Below are 18,736 nucleotides of genomic sequence, written 5' to 3'. Positions count from 1 at the left end.
CTTGAATAAAAGATTTTGCTACATTTAGGGGGCCAGATGGTGATTCAACATCACGGTCAGGAATACATGTTTGTGTTCCTTTAAAATATATTGTGGGAATTTCATAAAGAGATACACAGGACGACACAGATTAGTATTAAATGATAAAATACTAGTGTGAAGCTGTATTTCCATCGTAAAAAGTTTGAGTCTAAAGAAAACAAGTTACTGCCAGCTTTCTTCTTAGCCACCCAGTACATGTGGCTATGCAGCCAAGGAGCTCAATTTCTAGTTTCCCATGTTAAGTAGACATGTCATTTTATAATGCAGATTGGAAATATATTTACTCAGATTGATAAATTGGACTCCATAGTTTGACAAGACTTTCTACACGACTCAGAAATGAATTGGGAAAACACAGAAAAAATTTAGGCAAACTCCCCTTCCTCCTCCAGCTTTATTGATAGTTTAAAATTACATTTCTATGTTCTAGGACTTCAGTTTCTTTAACCATCTGACTTTAAAAACTGATTACAAGCAAATGAAACTCAAACGGTTGTCTAAATTGATATAGTATACAAAAATAACATCTCGATTTTATTGAAAACATTTCTCTGACATTCCTGAATAGCTTAGACTTCTCATTTGCTAAATTAACTGATACACGTCCTGGGTTTCTCTCATTCCCATGAAAACAAAAACCAAAAGAATAAAATAAAAATAAACCTTGCTTTCACCTGTATCTCCAATGCTAACTCAGTGGCCGAATTGCTGCATATGGTTTAATCTGCCTGTTTTAGACACGGCCACTAGCTGACTGTGACGTGTTTCCACCCACGCTGAAGACAGGGGCCTGATACAGAGGTAACAGCTGAGGTCGGACATTGAGACCATCAAACTTGAATGGCGGGATTTTTCAGACACATCAGTAGCCCTTTCCCACTAGCACAGGCACTGTCAAAATACCTGTAAAGTATTACTGTCTGACTCAACTCTTCCCATTCATTAAATCCCAATTCACCAGCGGCATGGAAAGGGGGATCTTTAACAAAGCATTATACATAACACCTCTACCAAACTAAACAGAAACTTTTTTTTTGTAGTTAAATGCAGAAAGTCGTTTTTTTCCACCCCTTTCCTCCTTTTACACGTCAAGTAAAGCTCACTGGCCTGGGACTAGCTCTATCTGCCAACCTTTGGCCAGTGAAGAGGATTCAGAGAAAATAATACAACCATCAATCAGAAAAAGGAGGGGCGACAAAGGAAGTTTAAGCTGTAGCTTCAATCGTGCATTCCCGAGCAAGGTGCCCTGACTCCCCACAGCGGTAACAGTTGACTTCACTGGTCTTGCTGCAATTGATGGCTACGTGGCCAGTTTCACCACACCTGAAACATAAAACACTTCGGTTAAAATGCAGCATAGTATGGAAAACAAATAGCTATAAGCACTCCTCATACCAACCTACCTGTAGCATTTCACTTTGGTGCAATCTTTCTGAATGTGACCAAACTCTCCACAGGAATAACACTTCTGCTCATCAGCATGATCACAGTCCCGAGCAAGGTGACCAGGCTTGCCACAGTTGTAGCAGCATTGCTCTCTCTCCTTCCTTGGCTCCTTGCAATCCTTTGCAATATGCCCACCACGGCCACAGTTATAGCATGCTAACAACAAAAACAAATATTAACAAAACTTTTATAAAAAGGAAAAAGACAATTCACATGTAGGGGCGCACTTTTAATAATTATTATTTACTGTGAACTTTCTCCATTTAGAACAAAACATTACTACAGAAAATTGTGATAAGATTTTGATGCAGACATTTAGAGGACCCACTCGTATATGTGGCAAGAGATGCACATACATACACACTTTTTATCCCCACAACAACTGGGATTTGTACAAAACTGTTGTCTCAATCAGAATTCACTCCAAGCATAGTATTACAAAAGTAATCTTAAATGTTTAGATTAAAACTGCTCTGACAACACATCATACATTTTGGGTATTCCATACAGATATACCACGTCATCCAATGGTTAAGTCTGAGGATGACAAAACGCATAGAACTGTTGCATCCGTGACACATGCTTACACCATCTATGATTAGAGGCAAGTATGTGCATGCAGTATTCTAGTTTTTTAGGGTTATGCCTCAAAATCTTGTAAAGCTGTAGGTAAGCATACCTTTATAGTGATGTATCTTAGTAGGGTGCAGCTATAAGCCCAAAACAGAAGGTTGACATTTACAACTTAAACACTACAGGGTCAGGAACACACGTTTTCCTGACCCTATAGTGCTTGGTGACATCAACATTTACGATTTTTAACCAACCTATAGGAAAGCAGGCTGAAATGAGCAGGGGGGCAGAGTTAATACCAGCTTGGCCAATCTGCAACTTCCATAAAGATTAATTAAATCTATGAGGAAAATTCAGCCTCTCCATGCAGAGTGTGGAGATGCTGAACCGTAGTGCCCCAGGAAGCACCTCAAATGGCCACTGGAGGTGTCCCTAGGGGGACATGTTAAAGGACCACTCTAGGCACCCAGACCACTTCTGTATTGACATTAGTATTGTCTATTCCAAAACCCTATGCACATTTAAAGGGACACTTCAGTGCCAGGAAAACAATCCTTTTTCCTGGCCCCTGCAGGTCCCCTCTTCACCCCATCCCCGGTTGCTGAAGGGGTGAAAACCCCTTCAGTCAATTACCTGAGACGCCCGCCGATGGTTTCTGCTCGCCACCGGTCCTCCTCTTCCTTATGTCAGCCGGTGGGCGAGACTGATTCCGCCCGCCGTCATTAGAGCTCTCCCCAAAGGAAAGCATTGAAAATGAGCGACGCTGGAGGTCCTCACATAGCGTGAAGACGTCCAGCGATGCTCTAGCACAGAAAACCTGTGCTATGGAACAGGAAGTGCCCACTAGTGGAAGTCTAGTAGACAGCCACAAGGGGAGGACTTAACGCTGCAATTGAATCAATGCAACTCTGAGGAAAAAGATCTGTGTCCCCATTCAGCCTGGAGACGCTGAACGGCAGGGCTGCTTACTGTGCAGCCCTGAGCCAGGAAGTCCCTCCAGTGGCCACCTGAGGAGTAGTCACTTGGAGGTGTCCTAGGGACAACGTAAACACGAAAATGCCTGACGGGAGCTATTATACTCACCAGAACAACTACATTAAGCTGTAGTTCTGGTGACTATAGTGTCCCTTTAAGTTCTGCTCGTAAATAAAGTGAGATTTTGAAGTGAATTTCAAATATAAGGCCAAAGTAGACAAACTGGAAGCATAGTGGAATTAGAAAATGTTCCCTTTTCATTTACTCCTATCTTAAATTTAAAATTCACTTTGAATTCTCCTTTAGGGAATAAGTATGCAAGTTAAACACAATGTGCACCAAGAGAAGCTAAATAGAATTGAGCTCTCTTTCAGGAAGTGGGTAGTCTAAGAGAGTATCATGAGAAGTGCAGTTGAGAAGAATCTGGTGTTACAGATGAATGACCTATACAACGCGATATAAATAGAATACTTTTAGGACACTCCAGTTGCAGTTGTAACGTGACAGCTGCAACCACATTCAGCAGCAGAACAAAACACCAGCTCTCATGTTTTTCCTTATGGTCCTTAATTACACAAGCGACACTGTCTTGGTGTAATAAAGAATCACAGAGAAAATTACACAAGTGCCTGGTTTCTTTTGTTGTATTGCTAGATAATGTGATAACATGTATGTGCACAAACTTTAAAACACTTTCTGAAATGAAAGGTACTAGTCATTCAGACAGAAGTCAACACCATTGTATTATGTTAAACACTAATTAATACTTTATTCTTTTAAAGGGACACTAGTCACCTGAACAACTTTAGCTTAATGAAGTAGTTTTGGTGTATAGAACATGCCCCATGCAGCCTCACTGCTCAACCCTCTGCCATTTAGGAGTTAAATCCCTTTGTTCATGAACCCTAATCACACCTCCCTGCATGTGACTTGCACAGCCTTCCATAAACACTTCCTGTAAAGAGAGCCCTATTTAGGCTCTCTTTATTGCAAGTTCTGTTTAATTAAGATTTTCTTATCCCCTGCTATGTTAATAGCTTGCTAGATCCTGCAAGAGCCTCCTGTATGTGATTAAAGTTCAATTTAGAGATTGAGATACAATTATCTAAGGTAAATTACATGTGTTTGAAAGTGAAACCAGCTTTTTTTTCATGCAGGCTCTGTCAATCATAGCCAGGGGAGGTGTAGGTAGGGCTGCATAAACAGAAAAAGTGATTTAACTCCTAAATTACAGTGAATTGAGCAGTGGAATTGCAGGGGAATTATCTATACACTAAAACTGCTTTATTTAGCTAAAGTGATTTAGGTGACTATAGTGTTCCTTTAAGTTCGAGCAAAGCCATAGAGTTTGCGGTTTCTTTAGAGAGCTTTTAGCAAACCATGAAGAGACTCAAGCAACCCAACAGAATAAGTTAATGGGATGCGTAGTACAGCATGTTGCAGAAGTCCATGCTACAGTTTTGTGAATGGATTCATCATATGCAAGTATGTTGAAGAAGCACATTAGTTTAGTTAGCACAGTGTATAATCGCTTGGAAAGCAGAAAGGAAACAAGCGTTCCCATTAGATGTCTTTTAGTGAAAATTGCACTTACTGCTACAGTGATTTTAATCAATTGCCACGTGTATACTGTTCACCTCTTGTCTATGTAAAAATTTGTAGATTTATTTATTTTTTCTTAACATCCCCAATGTATATATTGCAAAGTGCTGCAGATTGTTAAACCCATATCAATAATGTATAAGAAAATCACTTAATGAAGTGGACTGGGTGCAGTGTTCTGTCCTCTTAACTCTTTAATGTAAAGAGAAACTGCATTATTTTACATTGTAGGTATAAATCCTTCTCTAATGCGGTCAGTATAACGGCCAACAGAGGTTCTACCGCAGCACAGACTAAGTGTGAATGCCTATACATCCCCATGCAATGTTTCTCTATGATGAGCTTTGGATGTATCAGTTACAAAAGGGAGGTGGACACTATTGTGTTAAAAACACACAATTCTATTCATAATGCTACAGTGTTTCTCCGATTTTTTTTAAATTCACTTTGCAATCCTAAAAATTCTTACTTTAGTGAATGAGCCTCTACGAGTCCAGGTTGTGTCTACAGAAACTGTAAACGTGCCCAATAGTAAGAACTATCTGAGGTAGCCCAAGCTATGAAATTTGTTGGATATCAAAAGTGACGTAAGAATGAATAATTTTGTTAATCTTACAAATCTCACCGTCCTCCTGAAGATCACAGTCCTTGGCAAGATGGCCAGATTCTCCACATCGATAACAGATATCCGGCAGAGATGAAGAAATGAACTGGAAACCTGCTGGAAAATCAAATACTAATTAGAAACATGTACAAAAGCACACCATTCCCAGGTTTCTTAACAGAATAAGACAGTTGTTACCCCTGGATGAATTAAAGCCACCTCTTCCTCTGCCTCTTCCACCACGTCCACGACCCCCTCCAGTTGGGCACTCCCGAGCCCAGTGACCAGAGCGACCACACTTGAAGCACTCGTTGCTGCTCATTTTCAAATTAGTTTTCTGCAAGAAAAAAAGAAAGTATGTAGTCATTAAGGGCGAAGGACAGAGACCCACACCCAATTAGCGTACTAATGTGATCATGTGTTAAAGCTGCTTCTATAAACCAGGTGGGAGACAGATAAATGGTTAAGTGGATCCACACCAATTGCATTCACATTCAAAGCTATGTGTTCAACATCTTGCATTACACAGCAGTTGTCTGAGCATATTTAACGGTCAGTGGTGCAAAATGTGCCAAAAACCAAGTGGAGGCAACACATTCAAGTGATTGATAAGTAGATGTGCATATTTAAAATTCCAATCAGACTGGCTGTATAACTGTGCAGAATATCTTTGTGTAAGGCATGCTGTTGGTTTATAAAACAAGACTTTAGGATTTAGAAGTTGAACTGTTGCTTCACTGAATCAGACAGTTAAAAAACAGCTCCCCAGTGAACACCACTGTGTTTAAGCAGCAGAGGCAGGTAACAACAACCTCCAGAAGATGTGTGTGTGTGGACATTCTATATTACTATAACCATTTGGCGCAAAATACTCTAACTGAACCCCCCTCCCATAAAAAACCCACAGAAACCATGGCTAACTTTCGGACACAAATCTCATTTGGCAGATCGTGTAATCTCGAACACAGCTGCTTCCATCCCTCTAATTACACACGGGGTTTGATTATATAAGATTGTTACTTGAGATTCCTAAGACTGCCCACGAACTTAATTCACAAGTGGGGAAACACAAAATGACAATAATGAATGTAGGCCGTCCCCTCCATCAGTCAGTAATACTCTGTGTATCCCACTGGTCCTGCACTCTCTCCCCGCCGCCACATGTCTGACTCCTGAACATATTGTTCCCGGCAAGCTCGCCGCGCGGTGCCGCCATGTGACTGACCCCCCCCTCCCCGGGCCCAGCTCGGCTCCCCCCGGGCCCAGCTCGGCTCCCCCCGGGCCCAGCACACGCCGAGGCCCTCTGTTGCAGGCCGAGCCTTTCCCCGCGCTACCCAAGGCCTCCATACTATCTCTGGCTCGGACTGTGTGCGGCCCCCCGATCCCAGCCCGAGCTCCCCCTCACCTCCGTGCTGCCCGCGGGCTCGGTGTGACCTCCCCCCGCCGTATCGGAGCCCCCAGCCTTACCCTGTATCTCTGCCTGCGCCACACGCGGTTTGCACACGGCCCCAAAATGGCCGACGAACAGCTTGTAACCGACCGACCAATCCGATTGCAGAGTTCACAGCCACTGCCTCTCCTCCGACCAATAGGAAGCGCTAAACTAGCCGCCACGCCCCCTTTCGCTGGCTGTCCATTAGATCAAACCACCTGACACTAACGAGTAGGGGTGCAGCAATCCAGTAAATCGGAGATGTCTGTCAAACCACGGAAGGAACCTGGTAAAATTACATATAATCGGTCATGTAAAACTCTCTCCTCATGAGATAACGATCAATAATACGTGTTGGGTTGTTTTTTGCTGTACAGGAAAAAAAATGCAGCGGCGATAGGCCCACGGTGAGAAGGCGGCCGCTCGCGGTGGTACATTCCGGTCACGTGACCCAGCGAGCTGGGCCGGGGGAGGTTCCCGCCTTGTGACCTGTCATTTTACCTCAGGCACAGGGGGGCCGCCATTTTCTTCTTTAGTGCAGGAGCTGTTAATAGCCCGCGTGTCAGTGCGGCCGCAGGCTGTAATAATAGCCTGTTTCTAAGTAAGGCATTGGAGGTTAATAATAGCCATCTCTGGCTGTAATAATAGCCGGCCTGGCAGCCGGTATAGCGGGGGCAGAACTGTGTAACCGCTTTATGGCGGTAATGGGCATCATCAGCCCGCGCCTCCACTCACTACCAACATCATAATGGTTTATGGAGGATTGTCCCTTTAATAATATGACTGCTGGCGGGAGGGAAGCTGCTGCCTGGATAACGTGTCCCATGGCTGAGCTGGGATTTACAAATATAGCTATACTGATGGGGTGATTAGAGCTGCCATTTGATTTCATAGCTACAAGTTTTGGTGAATGTGTAACATGTTTAGAGGGACAGTCTAAGCAACACAATCACTTTATATTAAAGAAACATTTTGTTTACGTCATACAACATATGTATTTATAGTGTGTCCCAGTCAGACAGACCGCCACTACAAGTGTTTCCTGGGACAGCACTGGATGGAGGTGCTGAGCGTTTCTCATAGAGATTAGTTGAATCAATGCATCTTTTTGGATGCTGATTGGCGTGGCGTTTTGCGGCACATGCCCAATAGCCTCCCAATGAGCACTGGAGTGGCTGAGAACATCACATTTTAACAGTGTGTTGCGTTCCTTTAACTCTTTATTCGAGAGGCTTGTGTAACATGCTCATCATCACCTTGTGGTCAGCAGCCATGCATCTGCACGAATGACACTTGCCACATGTTAAAGGACGCTGGCCACTGCGGATCCAAGACTAATTATACCCCCACGCTCGCTCACGTAACTAACGTCAGCGCGCACGTGACGTCACGCATGTTTTTGAGAGCGATCGCGGCCAATCAGAAAGGTAAAGCAGGTATAAAAGCCTAGAATTACCTTTCCTCATTGCTTTGTCATGGTTTCCCTAGTGGTTGTCCAAGAGCGCGTTCCTTATTCTGATTACAGTGGGACCTCGGTTTACGAATTTAATGCGTTCTCCGGGACGTTTCGTATTGCGAAAAATTCGTAAACCGAAACACGGTTTCCCATAGGAATGCATTGAAAACCAATTAATGCGTTCCGGAGGTGAGAAAAAAGTTAAATAAAGTATTTTTTCTGTTCAAAACTCTTTATAAAGTGCACTTTAAAGGCATAAATACTGTACAGGGACATGATTAATCAAGCAATAACATTTCAAACATCCAACTTTATGTTTTAAAACATCACACATCAACTTTTAAAACATGGCAGACTGTTGGTAACATGGTACAGTACACTTCAACTGTACACAAATCACACGTCAACAGGGAAAACATGAAAAATTGCAAAACAATTTCAACACTTTTTGGAAGATGAGGAGGACGAGGGCAATTGGGCAGCACTAACACAAGCAGGTTCTTCATGTCTAGGCTGGTTTTGTAGGAACCTTTCCATTGTCTGCTGCCTCTGGCGCCTTTTAAGCATCCCTCGGAAAGGGGACATGATGTCTGTGTCAAAACTGCTCCCAAGTCTGTGGGCTAGAGCCTTATCTGGGTGGTGCTGACACAAGACACAAGACACAGACACAAGTCTGTAGGTTTACCCACATTTGGCATGCCTCCTTGAGTTCCGTGGAAGAGAGCTGTTCCTCACTCATTTCCTCCTCCTCCTCAAATGTGATCTGCTCCTCCATCGCCTCCTTCTGCAATTCCACCAGCTCCTCGGTGGTTAGGTCACGGTCATGTTCCTCCACCAGTGCATAGACATCCTCCTCAGTCACCTCCAGGCTCATGGTCCTCCCCAAGGAAACAATTTCCTCCAACACTGTTGACTCTGGTGCAGGTGCAGAAGCACCGGAGGCAGGTTTTACAACACAGTCTGGCCACAGGTTGCATCAAGCAGAATTTAGGTTTGTCTGGCTGACCCCGGCCCAGGCAATGGTGATAATCTGCAGACAGCTCACAATGTCAAAATGCTCTCTCCAAAATTCATGGAGAGTGAGGCTTGAGCGATCTGTCATCTCAAAGCATCGCCGGAAAAGTTCCCATGTGTAGAGTTTTTTTAAAATTGGAGATGACCTGCTGGTCCATTGGCTGGAGTAGTGGGGTGGTGTTAGGTGGAAGGAACATGACCTTGATGAAATTAAAGTCCTCCAGCAAGTCTTCCTCGAGGCCTGGAGGATGGGCAGGAGCATTGTCAATGAGCAGCGTGGCCTTGAGTGGCAGGTTATTGTCCACAAGGTACTTCTTCACAGCAGGACCAAAAACCGCATTGACCCACTTCACAAACAAGAGGCGTGTGACCCAAGCCTTTGGGTTAGACTGCCGCAAAAGGCTCAACTGCTCCTTGTTCACCTTGTGTTTCTTGAAGGCCCGTGGGTTCTCTGAATGGTAGACAAGCAGGGGCTTGATCTTAAGGTCCCCACTGGCGTTGGCGCAGAACAGGAGGGTGAGACGGTCCTTCATCGGCTTGTGGCCAGGCAATGAGGTCTCCTCTTCTGTGATCAAGGTACGCTTTGGCATCCTCTTCCAGAAGAGTCCAGTCTCGTCGCAGTTGAAGACCTGCTGAGGAAGGTAGCCCTCTGAAACTATGACCTCCAGGAACTCCGTAGCAAATTCCTCAGCTGCAGCAACATCAGAACTTGCCGCCTCTCCATGCCTGACCACACTGTGGATGCCAGATCTGGTCTTGAACTTTTCGAACCACCTCCTGCTGGCCTTGAAGCCTTCTGCATCTGCAATTGTGGATGCACTCCTTCCATACTCTTTGGCAAGGTCAGTCAATCGCATTCCTCCTTCATGCTTCCTGATTTCTTTCTTTCCTCAAGCAGAATCATCTCCTTCTTCCTCTTCCCAGCTTCCGCTGCTTTCTTGGGTGCCATGACACCACCGTCACTAAGTATGCAAAAAAAAAAATGCTTTACACCCACATGAGCTGGCATGGAAAACAACCCCACAATGCAAAACACACAGTAAAAGGCATGCACAGCACATGAGCTGGCATGGAAACCACAGTAAAAGGCATGCACAGCAGATGAGCTGTAACAGACATGCACAGCACATGAGCTGTAAAAGGCATGCACAGCACATGAGCTGGCATGGAAACCACAGTAAAAGGCATGCACAGCAGATGAGCTGTAACAGACATGCACAGCACATGAGCTGTAAAAGGCATGCACAGCACATGAGCTGGCATGGAAACCACAGTAAAAGGCATGCACAGCAGATGAGCTGTAACAGACATGCACAGCACATGAGCTGTAAAAGGCATGCACAGCACATGAGCTGGCATGGAAACCACAGTAAAAGGCGTGCACAGCAGATGAGCTGTAACAGACATGCACAGCACATGAGCTGTAACAGGCATGCACAGCACATGAGCTGGCATGGAAACCACAGTAAAAGCCATGCACAGCACATGAGCTGTAACAGGCATGCAAAGCACATGAGCTGGCATGGAAACCACAGTAAAAGCCATGCACAGCACATGAGCTGTAACAGGCATGCAAAGCACATGAGCTGGCATGGAAACCACAGTAAAAGCCATGCACAGCACATGAGCTGTAACAGGCATGCACAGCACATGAGCTGGCATGGAAAACAACCCCACATTGCAAAACACACAGTACAGTACTGTAATAGGCATGCACAGCATATGAGCTGTGACAGGCATGCACAGCACATGAGTTGGCGTGAAAAGCAACCCCACAATGCAAAACACACCGTAACAGGCATGCACAGCACATGAGCTGGCGTGGAAAGCAAACACACAATGCAAAACACACAGTAACAGGCATGCACAGCACATGAGCTGGCATGGAAATCACCCCCAGAATGCAGAACACACAGTAAAAGGCATGCAAACAACTAAGCTTAGCTCCCTACCTTTCCACTTCTTGAGATGCACCAAAAAGGCTCCAAAACCTGCTGCAAATGGCTGTAAAAGGCTCCACAACTTGCTGCAAAAGGCTCCATAACTTGCTGCAAAAGGCTCCACAACTTGCTGCTGTAGCGTTACTTACCTTATCCGGGGGCCGGCCGCGGTCCTCTCTTCAAGCCGCGCGCGGTCCTGCGGCTGCACCATCCGACTCTCCTAACAGGAAGACGGGCAGTGACCGCGAGATGCGGTCACGTGTCCCGCCTGCAGCTAAGAGCGCGCCGCGAGTCTCGGGCGCGCTCTTAAAGAGACAGTGGGAGCCTAGATTGCAAAAAGGCTCCCATTGGCTCCTGTCATGCCAATCACCCCATACACTTACCTTTTGGGGGTGTGGAAGTGACAGGAGCCAATCACATTAGTTTGAAGGCTACTTATACTTACCCTTTTCCCTTAGTTCCTTGCCCTATCGTGGTTTCTGCTACAGTTCCCTTTAGTGCTTGTTGTGTTCAGTTGTGTTTCTCCGTATTTGACCTTGGCTTTGTATTCTGACTTCGTTTTCGCTTTATCCTTGTCTGTTCTGTTTGCCGGCTTGCTGATTCCTGTGTACCAGACCCCGGCTAGTTCTCGTTTAGGCTGTCTCTTTGTGCCCTTGACCTCGGATCGTTCCTGACTCTGTACTTCTCCTATTACGTCGAGTCCGGCCACTCTAAGGTCCGGTAGACGTATCTCTCCTCTGTGCTGTCTTCTGTTTGGCTGGATCCTGCGTGTAGGGGTAGATTCTCGTTACATTACGATAGGGCCATGGACCCCGCAGATTTAGCTCAACAGATGGCGTCCCATGAGGCTAGATTTGTAGAGCAGGATCACCGTATGGATCAGATAGCTCAGGCGCTCCAGACGCTCTTAGCTAGAACTATTCCAGCAACCACACCTAACCCTCCTACACCCCTGCTTCCTGAAGTATCCACTTTGCCTACTACTTCGGCCCATTTAACACCTCCTCCTAGGTATGGAGGGGATTCTAAGACATGCAGAGGGTTCATTAACCAAATAGAGTTTCATTTTGAGATGTATCCACGTTCGTTTCCCACAGAGAGGTCTAAAGTTGGGTTCTTTATGCACCAACTTACCGACAAAGCACTTGAATGGGCGAATCCTATTTGGGAAGCTAATGGACCTATGGTGCATGACTTTCACAGTTTTCTAACAGCATTTCGCAGAACTTTTGACACTATGAAAAGGTCTAAAAATGCAGCAAGAGCATTAATGAGAGTTAAACAGGGTTCTAGGTCTGTGGCTGATTACGCTATTCAGTTTCGTACTCTTGCCTCACAGGTAGATTGGACCAACAATGGGTTAACTACTGCCTTCATGGTAGGCTTATCAGACTCTATATTGGATGAGGTAGCAGCTAAGGAGCTTCTTGTTGCTTTAGAGGACCTTATTGACTACCTCATTGATATAGATAATAGGATTCGTGACAGGCTCTATACCAAGAACAGAATTGTTTGACAGGCTCAAACATGCTACGGTATTCACCAAATTAGATCTTAGAGGAGCATACGATTTGATACGTATAAAAAAGGACCACGAATGGAAGACAGCCTTTAACACTAGGTCAGGTCATTATGAGTATACCGTCATGCCATTTGGGCTTTGCAATGCCCCAGCAGTATTCCAAGAATTTATTAATGATGTCTTAAGGGACTTTATTCACTCATTTGTTATTGTGTACTTGGATGACATTTTAATATATTCTACAGACTTACACACTCATCACAGACATGTTACGACAGTTCTGAAGACCCTTCTTGCTAATGGTCTTTATTGCAAACTAGAAAAATGTCTATTCGACCAATCCGAAGTCCAGTTTTTGGGGTATTTGATTTCCGCTAAGGGTTTTCGGATGGATCCCCAGAAGCTCGCTGCGGTCATAGAATGGCCTCTGCCGCAAGGTCTGAAGGCCATCCAGCGTTTTCTGGGTTTCTCTAATTATTATAGATGTTTTATCAAAGGTTTTTCGTCTATCGTAGCACCTATTACTCGTATGACTAAAAAGGATGGCAATACACGTGCCTGGTCTACCGAGGCACTTCAGGCTTTTGACTTTCTTAAGACTACGTTCGCCTCTGCACCTATTTTACAGCATCCTGTCACCTCATTGCCATATATACTTGAGGTTGATGCTTCCGATATAGGGGTAGGTGCTGTCTTATCCCAAAGAGAGTCTCCTGACAAGCCATTGCATCCTTGTGGCTTCTTTTCTAAACAAATGTCCAAAGCAGAAAAGAATTATGATGTGGGTAATCGCGAACTCCTTGCTATCATTTTAGCACTCAAAGAATGGAGACATTTGTTAGAGGGCACTAAGGATCCTATCCTCATATTTACGGATCATAAGAACCTATCCTACCTTAGCGAAGCTAAAAGATTGTCTTCCAGGCAGGCTAGGTGGTCACTGTTCTTGTCTCATTTTAATTATATAATCACCTATAGGCCAGGTGATCGGAACACTAAAGCGGACGCTCTGTCCAGACAGTTTGAGACTATTGACAAACAGGAGATTGATGTTACTCCTGTCATTCCCCCAGACAGGATAATAGCAACTACTATATTGTCTATATCCTCGTCCCTCTTGCAGGCCATCCAAGCGAAACAAAGCATGGCACCTAGCGAGAGGCCTAATGATAAATTGTTCGTTGACGTTCCCGAGAGACGGGATATTCTGTCACTGTATCATGATACTAAGACTGCTGGACATCCTGGTATTTCCAAAACGGTGTCAGCCGTTTCTCGGTATTTTTGGTGGGATACCTTACGTAAGGATGTCACTGACTATATAAGTGCTTGTACTACTTGTGCATGTATGAAATCCTCTCGTAGAGTTCCTTGTGGGCTGTTGCATCCGTTACCCGTTCCCGAGAGACCTTGGTCTAATCTATCAATGGATTTTATTGTTGAATTACCCCCTTCGAATGGTAACACAGTCATCCTAATGATAGTAGATCGATTTTCCAAAATGGCTCACTTTGTGTCTCTTCGCAAGTTGCCCACTTCCAAGGAACTGGCTCTTATCTTCGCTAGAGAAGTGTTTCCATTACATGGTATTCCCTTATCTGTTGTATCCGATAGGGGTAGCCAATTTATTTCCAGGTTCTGGAAAGCCTTTTGTTCGGAGATGGGTATTTCTCTCTCATTTTCTTCCGCTTACCATCCCCAGTCTAATGGAGCTGCTGAACGTGCCAACCAGTCTCTGGAGCAGTACCTCCGTTGTTTTGTGTCTCACCATCAGGACAATTGGTCTGACCTGCTTCCTTGGGCTGAATTTGCTCGGAATAACGCCACTCATGATTCCTCCGGCAAAAGCCCTTGTTACGTTGTCTATGGCCAGCATCCCGTTGTTCTTCCGGCTGCATTCTCCTCACAGGGCATGCCAGTTCTGGATGAACATTTGGCTGGTTTGCGTAATACTTGGGAGCAGGTTCAGCGTTCTTTGGTGGACTCTGCTGCCCGCCAGAAGGCTCAGGCTGACAAGCATCGCAGAGCGGCTCCTTCCTATGTTGTGGGGGACAAGGTTTTGCTTTCCACACGGAATATTCGCCTCCGGGTGCCTTCTATGAAATTGGCTCCCCGCTTCATTGGTCCTTATCGCATTATACATAAGGTTAATCCCGTTTCTTATGCCTTGGGTCTGCCTAAGAATCTGCGTATACCTAATGTCTTTCACACCTCGTTATTGAAGCCTTACGTACGCAACCGCTATACCCGGCATACTCCCCCTCCCCCTCCTGTCTCTGTGGAGGGTCATGAGGAGTTCGAAGTGTCTGCTGTTCTTGACTCTCGTTTCCTTAGGGGTCGGCTTCAGTACTTGGTACATTGGAAGGGTTATGGGCCTGAGGAGCGCAGTTGGATTTCTGCGGATGCTGTTCATGCTCCCCGCCTTGTACGTTCTTTCCATTTGCGTTTTCCTGCCAGGCCTGGTCCTGCCCGCCCGGAGGGCGTGTCCTCAGGGGGGGGTACTGTAGCGTTACTTACCTTATCCGGGGGCCGGCCGCGGTCCTCTCTTCAAGCCGCGCGCGGTCCTGCGGCTGCACGAGCCGCGCGCGGCTCATCCGACTCTCCTAACAGGAAGACGGGCAGTGACCGCGAGATGCGGTCACGTGTCCCGTCTGCAGCTAAGAGAGCGCCGCGAGTCTCGGGCGCGCTCTTAAAGAGACAGTGGGAGCCTAAATTGCAAAAAGGCTCCCATTGGCTCCTGTCATGCCAATCACCCCATACACTTACCTTTTGGGGGTGTGGAAGTGACAGGAGCCAATCACATTAGTTTGAAGGCTACTTATACTTAGCCTTTTCCCTTAGTTCCTTGCCCTATCGTGGTTTCTGCTACAGTTCCCTTTAGTGCTTGTTGTGTTCAGTTGTGTTTCTCCGTATTTGACCTTGGCTTTGTATTCTGACTTCGTTTTCGCTTTATCCTTGTCTGTTCTGTTTGCTGATTCCTGTGTACCAGACCCCGGCTAGTTCTCGTTTACGCTGTCTCTTTGTGCCCTTGACCTCGGATCGTTCCTGACTCTGTACTTCTCCTATTACGTCGAGTCCGGCCACTCTAAGGTCCGGTAGACGTATCTCTCCTCTGTGCTGTCTTCTGTTTGGCTGGATCCTGCGTGTAGGGGTAGATTCTCGTTACAGCTGCAAATGGCTTCAAAAGGCTCCACAACTTGCTGCAAATGGCTCCAAAACCTCTCCAACACCTCCATACTACACACTCACGTGCTACCCAGACTCCAGTATGCAGGGGGCGGAGCTATAAACCGGGACACTTGTTTCGTATTGCGAAAAAATTCGTAAACCGAGGCCTTTTTTATTTTACGAATTCTCATTCGTAAACCGAATTTTTCGTTTACCGAGGTGTTCGTTAACCGAGGTTCCACTGTATTTGACTTTGACATTGATTTTTACTTCCCTGTTTTCTGGTATCCCTGACCTCTGGCTTTCCTTTATCGTTGTGTCCCTTTCTGTGTCCCCTGACCTCGGCTATTCCTGACTATTCTTTGGTACGTTCGTCCGACCATTCTAAGGCCCGATATGTTACCTATTAGTCTCCTGTGTTACACAGTTCTACGTGCTGGATCATACTGTAATCCTGACAGCTTCCCAGTCTGGAGGTCACCGCTGCTCCTTCTAGTGAATTCATCTGAAAATATAATCTCCATCAATCGAATGCTTTTCAATAGAGAACCATTGGTGGTCCTACTGCACCAACAAGTTTTCCTGACTGAGAAGGATCTCTAATGACGAGCTGTGAGAACTGAAACTGAAACACTTAAACAGTCCTTCCCTAATATCTTTAAGAAATATTCATATTGTGTAGCGGTACTTACCCTTTCCAGGGGCCGGCCGGGGTCCTCTGTTCGAGCCGCGTGCGGCTCATCCGACGGCTGCAACAGGAGGGCGGGCAGTGACCGCGAGAAGCGGTCACGTGTCCCGCCTGACTCTAAGAGCGCGCCGCGGGTCTCGGGCGCGCTCTTAAAGGGACAGTGGGAGCCTAAATTGGCAAAGGCCTCCCATTGGTCCCTGTCATGCCACACTCCCCATACACTTACCTTTTGGGGGCGTGGATGTGACAGGGACCAATCAAAATAGATGTTAAGGCATATATACTCACCTTTTTCCCTTAGTTTGTTGCCCTATAGTGGTTTCTGTTACAGTTCCCTTTAGCGCTTGTTGTGTTCCTTCGTACTTGACCTTGGCTTTTGTTTCTGACTAAGTTATCTCTTTATCCTTATCTGTTCTATTTGCCGGCTTGCTGTGTACTGTGTACCAGACCCCGGCTAGTCCTAGTTTACGCTGTCTCTTTGTGCCCTTGACCTCGGATCGCTCCTGACTCTGTACTCCTCTCATATACGTCGAGTCCGGCCATTCTAAGGCCCGGTAGACGTATCTACCCTCTGTGTTGTCTTCTGTTGAGTTGAATCCTGCGTGTTGGGGTATATTTTCGTTACATATTGACTATGCTGGAATTTCACTGAAATTCCAACTCGGTTAAGAGACATACTGAGAAAAAGTAGGGACTACGTTGTCTCTGCATATTTCCTCTGCCTGACACTATTAGATACTGGGTGAAGCTACTGTCGTGTCATTCACTGGCTGCAAGGATTTGGATTTGTCTATGAAGGATCTCAAGGGATTCTCCATAGACCTCAGTGCTGTACTCTTGCGCATCTAGTCGCTTGAAGACAACCCGCGAGAAGAAAATGTATTTCTGTGGATGCTATAAAACTTACAGGGTTATTCAATCGAGTGAGAATTCAAAGTGAATTTAAAATTTAAGCTCAAAATAGCCAAACTGGAAACTCGGCTATTATACCAACCAGTACAGCTATCTTGGCTTTAAAGGAACACTATAGTCACCTAAATTACTTTAGCTAAATAAAGCAGTTTTAGTGTATAGATCATTCCCCTGCAATTTCACTGCTCAACTCACTGTCATTTAGGAGTTAAATCACTTTGTGTGACTAGGGTTCATAAACAAAGGGATTTAACTCTTAAATGGCAGAGGATTGAGCAGTGAGGCTGCAGGGATATGTTCTGTACACCAAAACTGCTTCATTTTGCTAAAGTTGTTCAGATGACTATAGTGTCCCTTTAACCCCTTAAGGACACATGACATGTGTGACATGTCATGATTCCCTTTTATTCCAGAAGTTTGGTCCTTAAGGGGTTAAATTCCCACTTAGCTTAGTTAAAGCGTGAGTTTATAACATTTTGAATTTTAACCCCTTAACGCCGTTACGGCATTCTATGCCGTCGCGGCTTTAAAGGGCTTTAAAACCGTTGCGGCGGCATAGAACGCCGTAGCGGCTTGCAGCCCCTGGAGGTCCGGCGTACTCACCTCCGCCGCGATCCTCTTCTGGGGGGCTGCCTGAGAGCCCAGGCAGCCCCCCTCCGGCAAATGAGGCACCCGGGGGCCATGTGATCGCTCTCAAAGAGCGATCACATGGCCCCCTATAGCTGGCTATGGATCTGCCAGCAGGGGGACTGTCTAAAATATTAGACAGTCCCCCTGCTGGTAGGTAGTGTAAAAAAAAAAAAAATTAAATGTTATAAAATAAATTAAATGCATTTATATATATATAATATGTGTATATATATATAATATATATATACATATTATATATATGTAACGTCATACGTAATGTATTTTAATATTAATATTAGTATATATATTAGCATTAAAATACACTTAGAATGACGCTACATATATATAATATGTATATATATTATATATATAATAGATCTACATATATATATTATATATATACGTATAATTACAATAATAAATTAAAATAATTAAATAATAAATAAAATATTGAAACAAAATGTTAAATAAATTATATATTCATATGCAATTTCATTCTAACTGTATTTTGTTATTAATATATATTATATTTTGTTATTATATATATTGGAAACAGAATACACTTAGAATGACATTCTATATATATCTATCTATATATAAAATACAAATAACTGCAAATATATATATAGAGATAAATACATATAATTACATAAAAGATTACATTAGTATACACGTAGAATTTATATACCTATAAATGCATATATATTAAAATTCTACGTGTATATTTAAGTC

The 18,736-nt window shown here is 44.7% G+C and overlaps 1 protein-coding gene across 4 annotated transcripts; it reads right to left on the bottom strand.

The window, feature by feature from the left end:
* Positions 1-406: 406 nt before the first annotated feature.
* On the bottom strand, positions 407-6,805 carry CNBP (CCHC-type zinc finger nucleic acid binding protein). 4 transcript variants are annotated; one of them, XM_063426946.1, is made up of 5 exons: positions 6,710-6,805; positions 5,441-5,579; positions 5,264-5,359; positions 1,446-1,644; positions 407-1,365 (listed from the first exon to the last, which is right to left on the bottom strand). In XM_063426946.1, exons 2-5 carry the CDS (start codon positions 5,562-5,564, stop codon positions 1,248-1,250), a joined length of 537 nt encoding a protein of 178 aa, XP_063283016.1. In that variant the 5' UTR covers positions 5,565-5,579; positions 6,710-6,805; the 3' UTR covers positions 407-1,247. The 4 variants fall into 4 exon arrangements, with proteins under 4 accessions (XP_063283016.1, XP_063283012.1, XP_063283014.1 ...); XM_063426942.1 differs by having other exon boundaries at positions 5,264-5,356; positions 6,710-6,780; XM_063426944.1 differs by having other exon boundaries at positions 5,462-5,579; positions 6,710-6,780.
* Positions 6,806-18,736: the final 11,931 nt, after the last annotated feature.

Source organism: Pelobates fuscus, chromosome 7 (assembly GCF_036172605.1).
Source record: "Pelobates fuscus isolate aPelFus1 chromosome 7, aPelFus1.pri, whole genome shotgun sequence".
Lineage (NCBI taxonomy): Eukaryota > Metazoa > Chordata > Amphibia > Anura > Pelobatidae > Pelobates > Pelobates fuscus.
Note: the sequence above shows the minus strand (reverse complement) of the source record. Positions and strands in the feature narration are given on the sequence as shown.